Consider the following 15,499-nt stretch of genomic DNA (forward strand, 5'->3'; position numbering starts at 1 on the left):
ATTGATTCGATGTCTGCAGACGAAAACTAACTGGTTTTGCTATCTGAGAAGTTGCTCAGTGGCAGTAGCCTAGCCTTAGGTGATGCAACTTCAACAACACGAGCTACAAACAACCAAAAAGATTATTTAGTAAACGGTAGACTTTTCAATTAATCATTGTTTCGTTTATTCTAACTTCAGATACAATATTATAGTATTATTGAAACGAGCCATCAACTTTAACAACTATTCAAATTTTATTTACTTTTTTGCTGACTGTAATTTTTTAGATGTCAAAACAATTTTAAAGCTGGAGAAGTTTTGTATATTTTTACTGAAACAAAATGAAACCATGACAATAAAATCTTGCGAAAATAGGCTAATTTTGCTTTAAATAACCCTAATTACCTGCATTGTTTGTCCGAGTGGAGATACCATCTCACAGAGTTGAGCATCATTGTGAATCAGTAAACGGAAATGTATTATTTTACGTCATAGAGTTGTGGTCATGCAAGGCAACACATAGCCTACTCAAGATCGTGACGCCAGCGTTTTTTCATGTTAATTTGCACGATTTATTTCGTAATATTTCTGGAATATTTTATACAGCAACGTTAGTGGGCCAAATAATAGAAAGGGGGCATTCTTCCTGACAGTCAGCGCAAGGTAAAGTAAGCTCTTTAACACGATAGGTTTGCTGATTAAAATAACTTTAAAAAAAACGAAATAAGCTTTCAGCAGGCTAACAGCTACTACAGCTAATGGGGGTTGTAACAGAAGTAGGCCTGTATAGATAATTAATTAATAGATCATCATTTTGTTTGCACGCTGAAAAACAGAGCTTTTTGATACAAATCAAACTTTTTTGATAAGTAATGTAAGCTCAATAATTTGAGTTGTGATGAAGTTAAGTGAGTGAATTTGACAAAATAAAAAGTACTTTATATTTCCACAGACTAGTGCATTAAATACACATAATGAACAAACAGATATTGTGGATATTACCGTATATTTTATTTGACCATGTTCTTTGTCAAAACATTCAGCCAAGGCTGTTTTCAACAAGAGTGGATGAATTAGTAGAATATTCACTGAAGCGTCGTGAAATGCAGGTAGGCTACAGAAGCAAATCGTCTGTTTTTTGCTTTCGGTTATTCGCCCTATAGTTCTGTTACTTCTGTAGTTAGGTAATTTAAAAAAAATTTGAATTTTCTCTGCGCAATAAAACTTGTCAACATTTTCACCTGGATTGTTTGAATTTGAAACTAAGTTTGGCAGAATGCTTTGTAACCCTTGGTAACCCAAGCGTGTTAAAACGTTTGAAAACAACCACTAACTGTTCGTGTAGTTGTCATCGAACTGGATACGTCACGTGATCAAAGGGGATTTATCACAAAGTAGGAATTGAAAAATTAACATAATTTTCCACGAAAGTTACAGGGAACTGTCAAGCTCAATAAATCAAGGGTTTGCGTCACAACTCAGTTCTTCAACATACTGCACATGAAAATTTTTCATGATAGCAGTATAGGTTTAGGTTTAGGTTTAAAAAAAGTATAGGTTTAAAAAAGGCTCAAAATCTAGAGAGTAGGGCTACTACTCGAAATTGACTAACTAAATAAATAGAAGAGATGTTTTCTTATTTGTTTTTCCAGCACAACAAATAAGTTGCATAATCACACAAATACAGCACATACACTGTATAATCCAGAAAGGACCGGCAGCACCGAATAACCTTGCGGATTTTTAGTCTAAGGACTGCCTGTCACCCAGTGACGGACGACCGTCAATGAAGTACCATCGAGTAACGTCATTAAAGTAATTGATTACTTTAATCTTAGAAAATTCAACAGTTAGCGACATCGTGTGGTTTGGAGTAAACCGCATCTTCCTGGCCATACACACTACACGGCCTATTCCTTTCTCTGATGAAGGGGCGAAACAATGTTACACACACATTTTATTCTGTTTGGAAACAATAGGAAACGATATTCATAAGAGTTCAGTCAAAAAAAATTTGTAGTGTTGTTTAAAAGAGTTCATATGCAAGTTCTTTATTGTTTGGTTAATTTCAGTCCAAACTTTGGTCTCTCGTAAAGACAGCTGGTTTTGTGAAAAGGCTTTATTTACTTGTGGAAGAAAAAACAGAGCTTTATCTAACTGTTTGGTGTTATGAGTGTGTACACTCTGAATTTTGAGAAAGTGCTCTTGAAAAACGCTTGGAAGATTGATGTTGATGAGATGATGTATGAATTTGGCAAGTTCCAGTTTGTACATATCTTCCCGTTTTAAGAATTGTAATGACTTGTATAGATTACTGAGACGGCAAAATTTAGAATGTCTTGTTATCATGTCACATGTGAGCCCCGGTTGCCCAATTGGTTTGCGTGTGATTTCGTGAACGAAGAAGCTTCAAGATCAAGCGGCGCAGGGTCAAATTCTTACGTGATGATTCATTGATTTTCTCAATTCTACTAATTCCGACATTATCGATTACTATTCTTCGTGGCGTTTATTTAAGAAACTTTGGACCATTTACAAACACGTTTATATTGCCGATGTGACGCTGCTGTGTTACAAGTTAGAAATTTTTGATTTTGAAGCTTTTCCACATTTAAGTAGCCTACCGCACCACATATTTTACTACATTTATTACAAAGAATTTATTACTTGGTTTTCCTTCTTTTTAAGTTGTAACTTTTTTGTACTTTTCCCAACAAAGGGCTCTACTGCTGGTTACGCTTTTAAAAAATATCCTCGTGCGTAAAATTTGAAGATTAAAAAGATGCAAAACAGCCTTCGGCGAAAATAAATCTTTTCTTACTTCCTCTAAATGCCTGGTTCAGCAGTAGTGAATTCATGATGACACACCAGATCTTTTCGAAACAAATATAATTGGAAAGACCTTAGAGTTTTGAACTTATCGAAATATTTTGTATCGACAAATTTTTTCGGTTTTTTATTCGTTTTGACTTCAAGTCAAGATTTTTTTAATAAGTTACATGTTAAATTTTATCCTACAATAAACATAGGGGCAGATATTTCATGCTTAGAAAAACTCAATTATGCGCTTTCGCTCGAAAAAAATACATCACAAAACCGTCTTTGGTGAAAACCTCTACAAAGTAAATGCATAGGCCTACTTGGCAAAATGAGTTGTGACAAGTTGGGGGGTGCACCTCGACCGCGATACCAAGTCGACCGCGAGGGTGCAAAAAAGCACAATATTTTTTCTGCAGTGACCTCTATTACTTTACCTACAATTTTGCAACATTTCAAAGTGTATCGTAACCAGGGCCGTTCAGAGGATAATTTGGGTCTGGTAGCAATGACATCCTTGGACTTCAAATTAAAACATTTTTAAGAAATGAAAAATGTAGCCTATATTATATCCAAAGAATAAGCGATAATTTCATCGAATTTCCGGGCCTCTTGAAAAGGTTACGGGCCCCTAAAATCATCACGGGCCCGAGCGCAAAATTACCCACTGGACTTCTCTGTCAACGCTACTGATCGTAACAACAACCTTGTATTGTTTTTGTTCCCACAGGAGCACTTGGACAGTTTGTCTTTTCGTCATCAGCCACTTAACGGGCAAACTCTCGCGAGCACGGTGAGTAATATTATTAATTGGATGAGTTATAAGTAGGGCAAGTTTTTATTGACCTAAAACTCTAAAAAAAGTGAGTTTAAAACTCAAAAAATTGACTTTATTGATTTAACAAAAATAAAAACATTTAAATCAGCAACAATATAGGCTACAGGGTGGGCGAAAAGTAGGCTTACAGTTATAAAAAGTAGGGTTTGGATCTAAAAGTAAATTTATTGTTTTCATGTGGGTAATTTTAAATTTCTAGAATGCTCGTTATATCTTACACAGAAACTGTTTAATCTCATGAAGTGTACCGCATGTCAATTTACAGCATACAAAAAAAAAAATTAATACCTGTAAGCTTACTTTTGGCCCAGCACGCTGTATATTAGGCACAACTGAATGCTGTATAAGCAGGCAACTGATTCAGTAAAGTGAAGTATGCTAAAATAGTCTTGTAAGCGGATGTACATTTATAGAAAGTAAATAATGTTTTTATACATTTTTATATTTATTGATACGAAGAATGTTTTGCTATAAATTTAGTTGGCATCGACATTTGCAACAAAGTTTGACGAAAGAGTTTCCGTTGTGAAGAATCTACAAACAGTCGTTGAAACTGCTTATGGAGGATCTTCGTCATCGTTTGAATGCTGCAGGTTTCCAACGAGCCAGACAGAATTTGATTCTCGATTTAAGAACAAGGTGAGTAGCTGGATTTGATGATTCTTAACTTTTATCATATCAAATTAGCGGGCTAGATTCTTGTGATTTTTATGTTAAACAAAAACAAAAATGGAAAGTTAGTTCTTGTAAAATGTTCCATCCTATTCTGTACCAAAGCATGATATAAACTAGTATAGGCTACATAGTGGAGTATAAAAAATGCTTTCAAAGATTAGTGTATTTGCATGACGAGACCATATGAATTAGGAAAGTGCTGTAGGTTCCTTCCATTCAACGCATAAAGCCACTTATTAAATCCTTTAGTTCATTGTAAATTTTCTTTCTACTTTAAAAAATATGTTATGGTCGTTAATGAAGTAGCCTACTTGCATATTATTACACGTTATTTATCAATAATATGAGTAGTTTTTAATGCCTGATAATGAGTAGTTTTAATGCTTGACGAAAAGGCATGTTTTGCAATTTTTGAAAAGTGTATTCTAAGGCAGTGCTCTTCAACATATTTTCTCGTGATATATTTTCTATAGTTTTTTAAAAACTTTGTAGACCCAATGCTTCACAAATGGAAATGTGCAATTCTCAGTTGTATAACCTATTTGTGATCTGGAATAGCCTACTGTACAATTAAGGATACAGTAGGCTATATCCGTTTGAAGAGCACTGGTCAAAAGCTTCTACAAGTATGCGAAACTATCAGGAATAATCTATCAAGGCTTTGTCAGTCTGAAGATAAAGATTCCAAACCAAAACAAACCAATCGCCAATGCAAAAACGTGCATGATTAACCAAAATTGATAGTAAATTAAACCAAGTTGAAAGAATACAGTATAACTGGTTGAAATTACGCCCGTGTTGTTTTCCGCTAACTTTACTACGTTTTCCAGGTTGCAGCAAACAGAGTTTGTGAACAAATTTCATCGAGCGCTTCCCAATCACCACTGAAATTATCTTCTGCGTTTCAAGATACTTGCATACAAAATCTGCAAACTTTGCCGTCAATGAAATGGCAATACTTCGGCAGTGAACACGGGGTAACGACCCAGTTTCCAGCTTTGCCTTCGACGTCTAATAGTTGTGGTTCTTTTGACAACAGATTTCGGTTAGTACAAAAGTTGATACAAACAAAAATTAAAAAAAACACATCAGATTTCAAGAAATTAATAATGGTCATATCGCAGTGGAGACAAATCAAGTTTTGAAATCAGGGCTTACACTATATTTTTACAAAATGATTACCACTTAGTGTTCTTCTTCTTTCGTATGAGAGGTAGGTTTTTGGTCTAGTACGCTTCATTGGGGTCCAATGTCCGGGCATTCTTCGAGCAGCCACTTGATTGTAGAGTCCTCCAGCGTTGACAGGCCAACTGCCCTTATAGGAGTAAACGTCGGGCAGATGTAAAAGATGTGGTCTGCTGTCTGTTCCTCTGCTCTGTTAACCGGTTATGCAAATCAAAACATCTTGATACATCAACTTTAGTTTGGATAGCAAAACCTATTAAAATCTAAACAAATTCAAGATGACTCAATCTGTTGCAGACCTTGGTATGTTCAAGCAAATGTACCAAGACCTAAGCACGTTGTAGTGGTGATTGACAAAAGTGGATCTATGTCCGACAGACACAACGGTGTTTCTTTGATGGAACTGGCCAGGGAGGCTGCCAAAACTGTTGTATCTACATTAAATCCTTTTGACGATGTAAGCATTTTGATGGATTTTAGGTTGAGTATTTTATAAAATAATGTCATATCTCCTATAAAAAAAAAATACTAAACATAGCTACAATAATCAAGAAAAATGGAAAAATTCAATACAGCTCTCATAGAAATGTTGAGAAGCTATAACATCATGAAACTGATGAAAACAGAAGATGTTCTCAAAACACAACATGAAGAAAATATCAGTTTATTGGTGTAGCTAACCTATTAAGCAAGTACAGTAGGCTACTAAGATTAGGCTACTTTTTGTCAATGTGCACTGTCTGCTAATAACCTACCATGACCGTACTTAAATTTTGTCATTTTTATTTAAATAGATCACATCACATGATAGTATCTTTATCGAACATTTTATTTTATTTCAGTTTGCCGTTGTCGCTTTTTCAAGCTCCGTTGAGACTTTTGCGGGTGACACGACGAACGACGCGTGCTTTTCCTACCAGCTTGCTCAAGCCACACCTCAGAACAAAAAGAAAATTTCAGATTTTATTGACACAATACAGGCTGGGGGTAACGAATCTTGTTTTACAAATTGGTAAAACAGTTTTTCTAACTGTATGGACTTAAAAACACTTTTTTCAGACTAAATACCACACATTATTAAAGATTTTCAAGAAAATGCCAACCGGTAAAGTTTTCAAAGTCTTTGGTTGGTATCGTATGCCTTTACTTGCAATGAATCTAAGACCTACCAAAATCAGATAAAAACATTGTTTTTAAACTATCCTTGCATAGGAATCTTTCCTTGATTGATTGTTCATACTCAAATGCTGTTTAAATACAAGGGAGCACACAATGGAGTGTATTGTTATATCGGCTACGGAATTATACACGATTAATCTGAATAACCTTTTTTTTTCAGGTGGTACAAATTACGGAAACGCTCTTGATGTCTCCTTCGATTATTTGTTGAGAAATCATAAATCTGATATAGGTGGGAACTAAGAATATACATATTTAGATTTGTGGAATAAATCTACAGTACGTTTGAAATCGTTTCTAAACTTAGCATTAGTTGGCTAGTAATTTTTAACCATGTTCATCAAATGAAGTCCCAGCTTTTTTAGAAAAGCAAGGTGATTAGGCTTGCCTCATACAAATCACGGAAAAAAAACGAAAGCCTATATCGGCCTGCTTACTTTCGGCAGTTGTGCTACCTTTTTATGTTTCCTGCTTTCCTTGTTTCATTAAGCATGCGTAGGCTATTCAATTTTAATATTTTTGTAATACAAGGTCGTGTCGCAGATCGAGTGATACTTTTTTTGTCTGATGGGAGTCCTTCCGATTCGGAAAGTACCATTTTGAGGACTCTGCAGACAAGAAATCAAGAGCTTAACAACACAGCAGTTATCATGACCTTTGGTCTCGGCACTCTTAGTGAGTCATGTTTATATCTGTCTTTTATTTGCATTTTATTTTTTATATAAAATACTATTAACTTAGTTTGGTTGAGCTTTGACGGAGAGCTCACTTTTTGTGCCACAGACATATAAAAGTTACTATTACTAACGTTATTGGGTTTATTTAACACATGTTTTGTTTTATTTTTTATTTACAGTATGCAAAAAAAATATGTAAGGACATTATCATCTAAATATACATGTAAAAAACTTTCAAACGGTTTTGACTTGTTGCAATTGAAAAAGGTGTTTAGATTAAAATGGAGGCATTTTGCTTGATCTCTGTACCTAGGTTAAATTGCAAAACGAAATTAATGTTCTTATTGTAGTCCTACTTTACTTTTGTGCAGATTTTCGGGTTTTACGAAATATGGCAGATCAGAGCGGAGGAATAACGAATGGAGAAGATGTTACAGTAAGATTTATTTGCACAAATTACTTTTAACTACCATCCCTACTTTTGATCTACTTTTATTTACATTTTTCTTCACCTTTGGAAACTTTTTATTTGTGATGGTAGGCTGTACCTATACGGTGTTTCGTTGCTATGTCACCTTGCGTGGTTTCAGAGCTTAAATTTAGGAACGTTAAGCGTTTGTAGTTTGTACTTTATGACAGCCATGTAAAGTACAAATGTAAGGTCGTAAAGTAGTTACTGATGAAATTTATGCAGCTTGTTTGTGTTGCTATTACTTTATGTAACTCCCCTTTGAATTCAAATATGTCTACGCCTTCTTAAAGAAAGAGAAAGACATGTCAGTTTTCTAAATTTCAAAATACTAGCTCATTGTGTTTAGCATATCTTTACGTTTACGAGATCCCCCTTTTTCTACTGACAAATATAATTCATCAAGGACCAAATCTTAGCGAAAACTACCAACAAGGTTTTCAGTTATTTGAATAACTGTAGTATTCAAGCGCTCTTTTTTGTTGTATCATTACATTGTGAATTGCGTGAATCATTTTGTGTACCCAGTAGCGTATTTCCTTTGTACATAAAAACTGTGTTTCATCTTCATTAGCTAAGCATACGTGCATGCTGTCAGGCAGAATGTCATAATGACCACATTAATATCACTACTCTGTAAGACAGTGTAAGTTATTTGAAATTAAGAGCAAGATTACTCGAATTACACGCCCTGAAATCCTTATTGTATCAAATAACATAACAACACGACTAGACCAATATATTGAAATTCAGTTGTTGAAGCAAGTTGCATAAAAACTGAATGTGCTACAACTAGTGTACAACGGGTTAGGCTACCATGTTTCATAGTCGAGAGTCCAAACATTTATATACAGTACTATCATCTGCAGTGTTGTACGTTGACGACGTCAACTTTTTGTTGACGCTGAGGCTAGCGCCGTCAGTTTACTTTTTAGTTGACGGAAGTGATAGCGCCGTCAACTATATTGCCGATTTTAAGCGTCAAGCGCTATGCGTCATTTTTTGTTTTCATGGAAAATCTCGTTTCACAATGAGAGTTTCACAATGTATTCTGGCCAGCTCTACTCATGCGAATTAGCCGCTTTCGCGTTGGTTGGAATGGCTCCCTAGATTACAAGCTGAAGAAGTTCGCCAAATGGTGATCACTCATATTGTGAGCAGTATCGAGAACAAGGGATCAGAGAGAGAAAGCGAAAAATCAATGAATGTCATCGCGGAGGTTAAAAAACCTTTCATTAAGAGCTCTATGCCCCTGAAAAGAGCAATGTTGGTGCAGTGGACCTCGTTAAAATAAGATTTATATATGCTAATCCATCACAACGCGCTTGAAACAGTGATAGGCTACGTTTCGAGTAAACGTTTTCAAGACTTGTTTTTGAAATACAACACACCAACTTACCATTCAGCGCTGCTGTGGCACGCATGTTTTCGCTTGGAAAGGACATTATGCGTCCCAAATGCAGCAGATTGTCAGACAAACGTTTTGAAATGCTTGTGTTTCTACAAAAAAATAACTAATAAGCTAAAGCAGCTCTTTTTTTATACCTATTGTTAGCCTACACTTGGTTGAAATACTTCCGTTTTGTGAGACCCTGGCTAAAATAGCGCTGACGCCGTCAATTTCTTTGAGAGCTGACGCAGTACTTTACGCCGTAAAGTTTTTAGGCAATTTGCGCTGACGCCTTCAATTTATTTCATTGACGCGTACAACACTGATCATCTGAAAAGGCAAACCTTGTCATCATATATCCTATCGTTATAATACGTATTATATAGTAATAAGTTCCACTAATGGAAAAACGTCACACGGAGGTATATATCTCCGTGGCCATACCCAGTTACCTAGGGGAAGGCGGGGCAAGTTGAGCAGGTTTTTTTTTAAATCTATTTTTTTATTTCACTAATTTTTTCGAAGACTCAAGTATTGCATTTCAAAAACATGCTAATAAGCCAAGTTTTTAGACAAAAACTGGTTGGTTTTATTCATTATTTTGCACTGTATTCAAGTTTAAGTAACGATTGCACAAGTTGCCCCATTTATTTTTCCGGGGCAAGTTGTGCAGCACCATGGGGCAAGCTGTGTAGCACCATGGGGTAAGTTGAGTAATAACAATCGTTCGTTTTGACTAGGGGCAAGTTGAGCAATTTATTACTCCCAACAAAACTACAGACAATATAACAAATCATCTATTTTTACATTTATTCACAAGTCATTTTTTACATTCATTCACGTGGAAGACTTTGAAACTATGTAAAAATGGTTAATAGGCTAGAACATTTGTAAATTAACAAAGGCGGTTAACAGGAACAGTTGCACAACGTGCCCCGTCATCAATTGCACAACTTTCCCCATTTACACATATTTTAAAGAACAAAAAATTTCAAGAAAACTAGCAAATGTACGAAAAAATTTTACCTGCGAAAATACAACTACATCATATGTCTACTGACCCCTACTGCTAAAGTTTGACTAGTTCTACTGTGCATCCATAAAGCAAAATTTCGTTTGCATCCGAATTTAGATCCTAAGACCTAAACACCTTATATCGTTGATCAAGCCTAACCTACCCAAAAAACTGATAACTGCGATTCACGTGCTTCAAAGGCATTATAGGTAAAATATAATAATGACGTTAAAGATTCATTACGCTATTTATTTCCTTTCAAACGGGGACTTGCACAACTTGCCCGGTTGCACAACTTGCCCCGCCTTCCCCTACTATGTGCACTGTCTGCAGTTATGGACGCTCTTGGCTTATGCCGATGGAGCACTTTACTGGAGGCACCTTGCTGTGCATTGAGCAAAGCTCACTGCTTGCAGTTTCATCACTTTGGCAAGGTTGAAAGTATAGTACCATATTTGGAGCCTAGGTTCCCCAATTGGGAAAACGTCCTACGGAGGTATGTATCTCCATGGCCATACCAGTGTACCTACTGCACTGTGGAGGCTGGAAGGACGAAACGGTGTGCACTGTCTGCAGTAATAATACTAACATTTATTTTTGTTCGGCTTTTAAATCCATATGCAACGATAAACTTTATTTATTACAGAGAGGAATATTTGTTGCAATTTCGGACCCAAGCATGTTACGTAATCAAATGGCGTCATACTACCAATTCTACTCCACTAAAAATCGTCGAGTTTCGGAGCCAATTTGGACAGTGCCATATTTGGACAGTTGGGGCCTAGGTGATGCAACTTTTACATTGGATTCATACACATTGTAATTTTTTAAGTCAAAAGACCATACTGTATTGTAGATATATTAAAAATGTTGACTTAACATAAATTGTTATTTGGTTACCTTTTAAACTTTTGCCATTTTCCGTTTTCAAAAGAAAGCCATCTAACATGTTTGGTGATTGCGTGGTCACAGTGATGCAAAAACAGATTTTTAAAGAATCTCTACATTAAGTGTTAGAATACAATTACAGTAGGATTAACAAACTCACTATCAGAGTGGCTTTCAAAATGTTCCACATAGCGGACCCATTATGCTTACTTGAAATAATGGCGGACCCGATTATTTTAAAAGCGACCAAGATCAAAAGAATGATGATGCAAACTAATCTCCTACTGCATAAAGTTACCGAAGTAGCTGTGGGCTTGACATTTAAAACAATGTGGGTTAGACATCATATCAAAAGAAAGATTTTGGTTTTAAATTAATACAAGAATTAAAATAATTTTAAATATTAATAATATAATAGGCCTATATAAATTAAAATTTATTCCTGTATTTGATGTAATTCGCTCTGCTTGGCTTTTTTGCTTAGCATTGATCACTTTTTTGTAATATTTACAATATTTACTGCTGTTTTATTAACATCTTGTATATTAATTATGTAGAAAAATTAATATAAAACTCCAATTTCTTTTACTATATAGTTATAACCAGCGAATGATGATTTATGTCTTTGCTGCATCATTGCAACAGATAAACAATTATGATTGTACTGCATACATTGTAGGCCTACAGCAGTTATACGTTTAATCTAAAAAAAACATTGGATCAGGCTGCAGGGTAAAACTCTCGGAAATGTTTAAGTTTTTATTGTTAGTTTAGCCCAAACTTTTTGCCCTATAGTTCGAAAGCCTGTGCAAGTTAATTTTTTGAAGATTTGTTCTATATAGTAGCCCGTTTGTTCTTAGTGTAGTTTAGAATTTAATATAGTTGTATAAAATATAAGCTACTGTAGGTCTATTGTAGAAATTTCTGACAAGCGTCTTACATCATTTACATTGAAGGAGACTATAATTTTAATCTGAAAAGTTAAGCAGCTCTTTAGTATGATTGATAGTTTACACTTTACATTCTATATTTACCTTCAACTTTTCTGCTTCCAGTTAAGCTTTCTTACTGTAATCGATGCATTGAATTCGTGAATTCGTCATCACTAAAACATTTGGCTCTATTTTATTTTATATCTCTTTCTTCTATTTTCAGGTCAAATGATAACAGCAAGTCTACCAGTATATGTAAACTCCAATTTGGTGGGTGTCGCAGCCGTGGATGTGACTTTGGAAGAATTGTTGGCTGAATCTACATACTTTCGACCAAACGAATTATCTTACTCGTTTGTTATAAATGAAGCAGGTAACAGCTTTTTTCTCGTGTAGCGAAATTGATTGCGCATCTAGTTTTTCATTTGCGGTGTCTGTTTACGTTGAAGCCACTAAAGGTTACTGCTGAAACAAAATTACTACATACTGCACTTGACCAACGTTATTTTAACGAGTCAAAAACATTTTTTTGCAGTAACCCTACGATAGCAGTCTATGTTTTAGACGTCATTTATCCTTTTACGTGTTTTGCCTTCAAAATGAAACACTTTGATGTCACTCTAAACGTCTAGAACACCAACAGAAAAACGAATATAATATGCACATTAATTTGAAGTCTACTGCACCAGCTACAACGGTCTGAAATTTGTTTCTCTGTAGCGTAAAGTCTAAACTTTTTCTCTAAAATAGAGTTCAGACCAGTGATTCTCAACCTTTTTCGTCTTACGACACCCTGCAAACAACCAAATAATTTGGCCGCACCTACATACAAATCAAAAAGTTTCTGCATTAAATAAAAATAATTTTGAAAAAAGTTTTTGCAAAAATAAAACTAACTACAGCTCTGTATCATATCATGTAGGCTACAATTTAATGAAGGTCGTTTCAAACAAAGTCAGTGCGAAATTTGTGCTGAGTTTTAACACAAATCCTTTCAATGTCTGGGCGCATAGTTCATACCTCATAAACATTGGCTCGTTAAAACACGAGAAATATACGTGTATTACACAAGTTTCCTCAGAATTTCACGTGTTTTTCACGACCAATGTTTATGGGGTAACGCTACTCTAATAACTTGCGGCACCCTTGCAAAACGTAGATGGCACCCTTGGGTGCCGCAGCACCCCAGTTGAGAACCACTGGTCTAGACTTTAGACAAATGGTTGGTTTAGGCTCGAGACAATGGCGGAAGGATAGAGCGGTTGTCTGGCAGCCATTGTGTTGTCTCATCAACCAAATTGCGCAATCTGCAATGCCTTGTTTGAGGCCAGGCAGATTGTGTCGTTTTAATAAGGTTCACGGTTTGGTTCTCCATAACACACCGATCGTACAAGTTGTGATATTCCTTATCTGTGCAGTTGAACGGAACAACTCGACGCCGGGGCGTAGTGATTTCACACCGATCGTACAAGTTGTGATATTCCTTATCTGTGCAGTTGAACGGAACAACTCGACGCCGGGGCGTAGTGATTTCATTGTGCAAGAAGTTTTTCTTTGCTAATGTACTAAACGCAAATTGGCACTTAACTGTTTTGAAAAGTTCGGGTAAAAACAATCACTTTTTCGCGATCCCTCCAGCAAGTATCACAGAAATCTGAAACGATTTCTGTTAAAAGACTCGAAACATCAAGGCTGAAATGTTTTTTACTGTAGGTCTAATCGAGAAAAGTGAAATTTTGGTTTAATACTTATAGAGATAGATTTTTAAAACATAACAGATGCTTTTTTTGTTTGCTGATTAGGTCTCGTAATAAATCATCCGTTATTTCCATATCAAGACAACAGTGATTCTCTCTTTGTTTCTGTGACTGCACTCGAACAAGAACCAGAATTTGAAAGCGTGTTTCAATCCATGATAAGGTGAGACCATTTGGTGATACAACTGCATAGCTTAAACAGTTTGTTTAAATTGAAGTAGGTCTACATTACAAAGAACAATCACAACAGAAAAATAATAGATTTCCCTAAATTAGGCTTTTTTAATATGACTTTTTGCGTTACGTTAGCGGTGGAACTGGAAGCAAAACTTTCTTGGCTTCTCGAGTACTTGCTCAAGGTGATAGCAGAAGATATGGAGTTAAGAAAATAGAGGTTATGTCAACATATTATTGGACTCAGGTAAAAATCAACATGATTGATGATTTTATTATCTTTCTATATATTTTTTTAAAAATTGCATGTGTTGTAAAAATATAAGTTAGGCTAAGTTTAGCGCATAAACCTTTTTATGTTTACTTTTATTAGTAATAATAATTTAATAAATGGCTTAGACCTACATACTAGCCTACATTTCCTGTCGGAAAAGTAACCATGAAATCTGCGACGAAAACGCTGCCAAGAAAAAAACTTTTTTAAAAAAATTTTATTGCTTAGAAGTAATGTAGTATACCTAATTTGAAGTCTGATCGCTTTTTTATCTGTGTTAGAACAGAAAAGTATATTGTTATACATATGTGAGACAAGGAGGGGTATTAAGCCCTCACTTTTTTACATTGTACATGAATGATTTATCCTCCAAATTAAACGATCTTTCTGTTGGCTTCTGCATAGGCAATTCCTGTCTTAATCATTTAATGTATGCTGATGACTTGTGTTGTTTTGCACCAAGTGTCAAGGGTCTCCAGAAACTCATTAATGTATGTCAAAAATATGCCATTTCTCACGACATTATATTTAATTGCAACAAAACTGTTGGTGTTTTATTTAAATCCAAGATGTTGAAACTTGACTTTAACCCGATCGTATATTTAAATGAAAAACGTATCTGCTTTGAGACCTCTGTGAAATATTTAGGAGTAATAATTAACGACTTACTATCCGATGATGAAGATATGAAACGACAATTACGGTCGTTGTATTGTGCTGGAAACATGTTAAAAGCAAGGTTTTCCAAATGTTCGATTGCTGTTAAAAATGTGTTGTTTCGTTCCTATTGTATGCCTTTATATGCCTGTCAACTATGGTGCAACTATCTTTCATCCAGTAGTAATCGCTTACGTGTTGGATACAATAACTGTTACAGAATGTTGTTTAATCTGCAGAGACTATGCAGCATCACCTCTGCATTCGTTGATAACAATACCACAACCTTTCAAGCTCTCATTCGCAAAAGATTATATCAGTTTATAACCCGATGTAACTTGTCTTCCAATCAATAGATTTATGAACTAATGCGAACAGACTGTTATTATGAATCTTTGTATTTGGTTCATTACGACTCAGCTCTTCGGAGTTGAGTATCTGCTTTGTTTCTACTTTCTAGGCTATGTATGATTGTGTAATATGGACCATCTTGAGTCTGATGCAAATAAATAAATAAAAAAAAAAAAAAAAAATATCTAAATAGGCAAAGAAATTTATTTTAACACAAGTGATATAGCTAATTCTTTTCG

The 15,499-nt window shown here is 35.2% G+C and overlaps 1 protein-coding gene across 1 annotated transcript in view; it reads left to right on the forward strand.

The window, feature by feature from the left end:
- Positions 1–947: 947 nt before the first annotated feature.
- Positions 948–15,499, forward strand: part of LOC145769578 (VWFA and cache domain-containing protein 1-like) — a 29,353-nt gene continuing 14,801 nt past the window's right edge. The window contains exons 1-13 of the mRNA XM_082581236.1: positions 948–1,091; positions 3,530–3,592; positions 4,118–4,276; positions 5,143–5,357; positions 5,795–5,954; positions 6,340–6,484; positions 6,837–6,908; positions 7,208–7,351; positions 7,725–7,789; positions 10,874–11,012; positions 12,271–12,420; positions 13,850–13,967; positions 14,114–14,225. Of these exons, the coding sequence (XP_082437362.1) occupies positions 957–1,091; positions 3,530–3,592; positions 4,118–4,276; positions 5,143–5,357; positions 5,795–5,954; positions 6,340–6,484; positions 6,837–6,908; positions 7,208–7,351; positions 7,725–7,789; positions 10,874–11,012; positions 12,271–12,420; positions 13,850–13,967; positions 14,114–14,225 (1,677 nt within the window). The 5' untranslated portion in view covers positions 948–956. The remainder of the gene's footprint in view (positions 1,092–3,529; positions 3,593–4,117; positions 4,277–5,142; positions 5,358–5,794; positions 5,955–6,339; positions 6,485–6,836; positions 6,909–7,207; positions 7,352–7,724; positions 7,790–10,873; positions 11,013–12,270; positions 12,421–13,849; positions 13,968–14,113; positions 14,226–15,499) is intronic.

Source organism: Aplidium turbinatum, chromosome 1, assembly GCF_918807975.1.
Source record: "Aplidium turbinatum chromosome 1, kaAplTurb1.1, whole genome shotgun sequence".
Taxonomy (NCBI): Eukaryota; Metazoa; Chordata; class Ascidiacea; order Aplousobranchia; family Polyclinidae; genus Aplidium; species Aplidium turbinatum.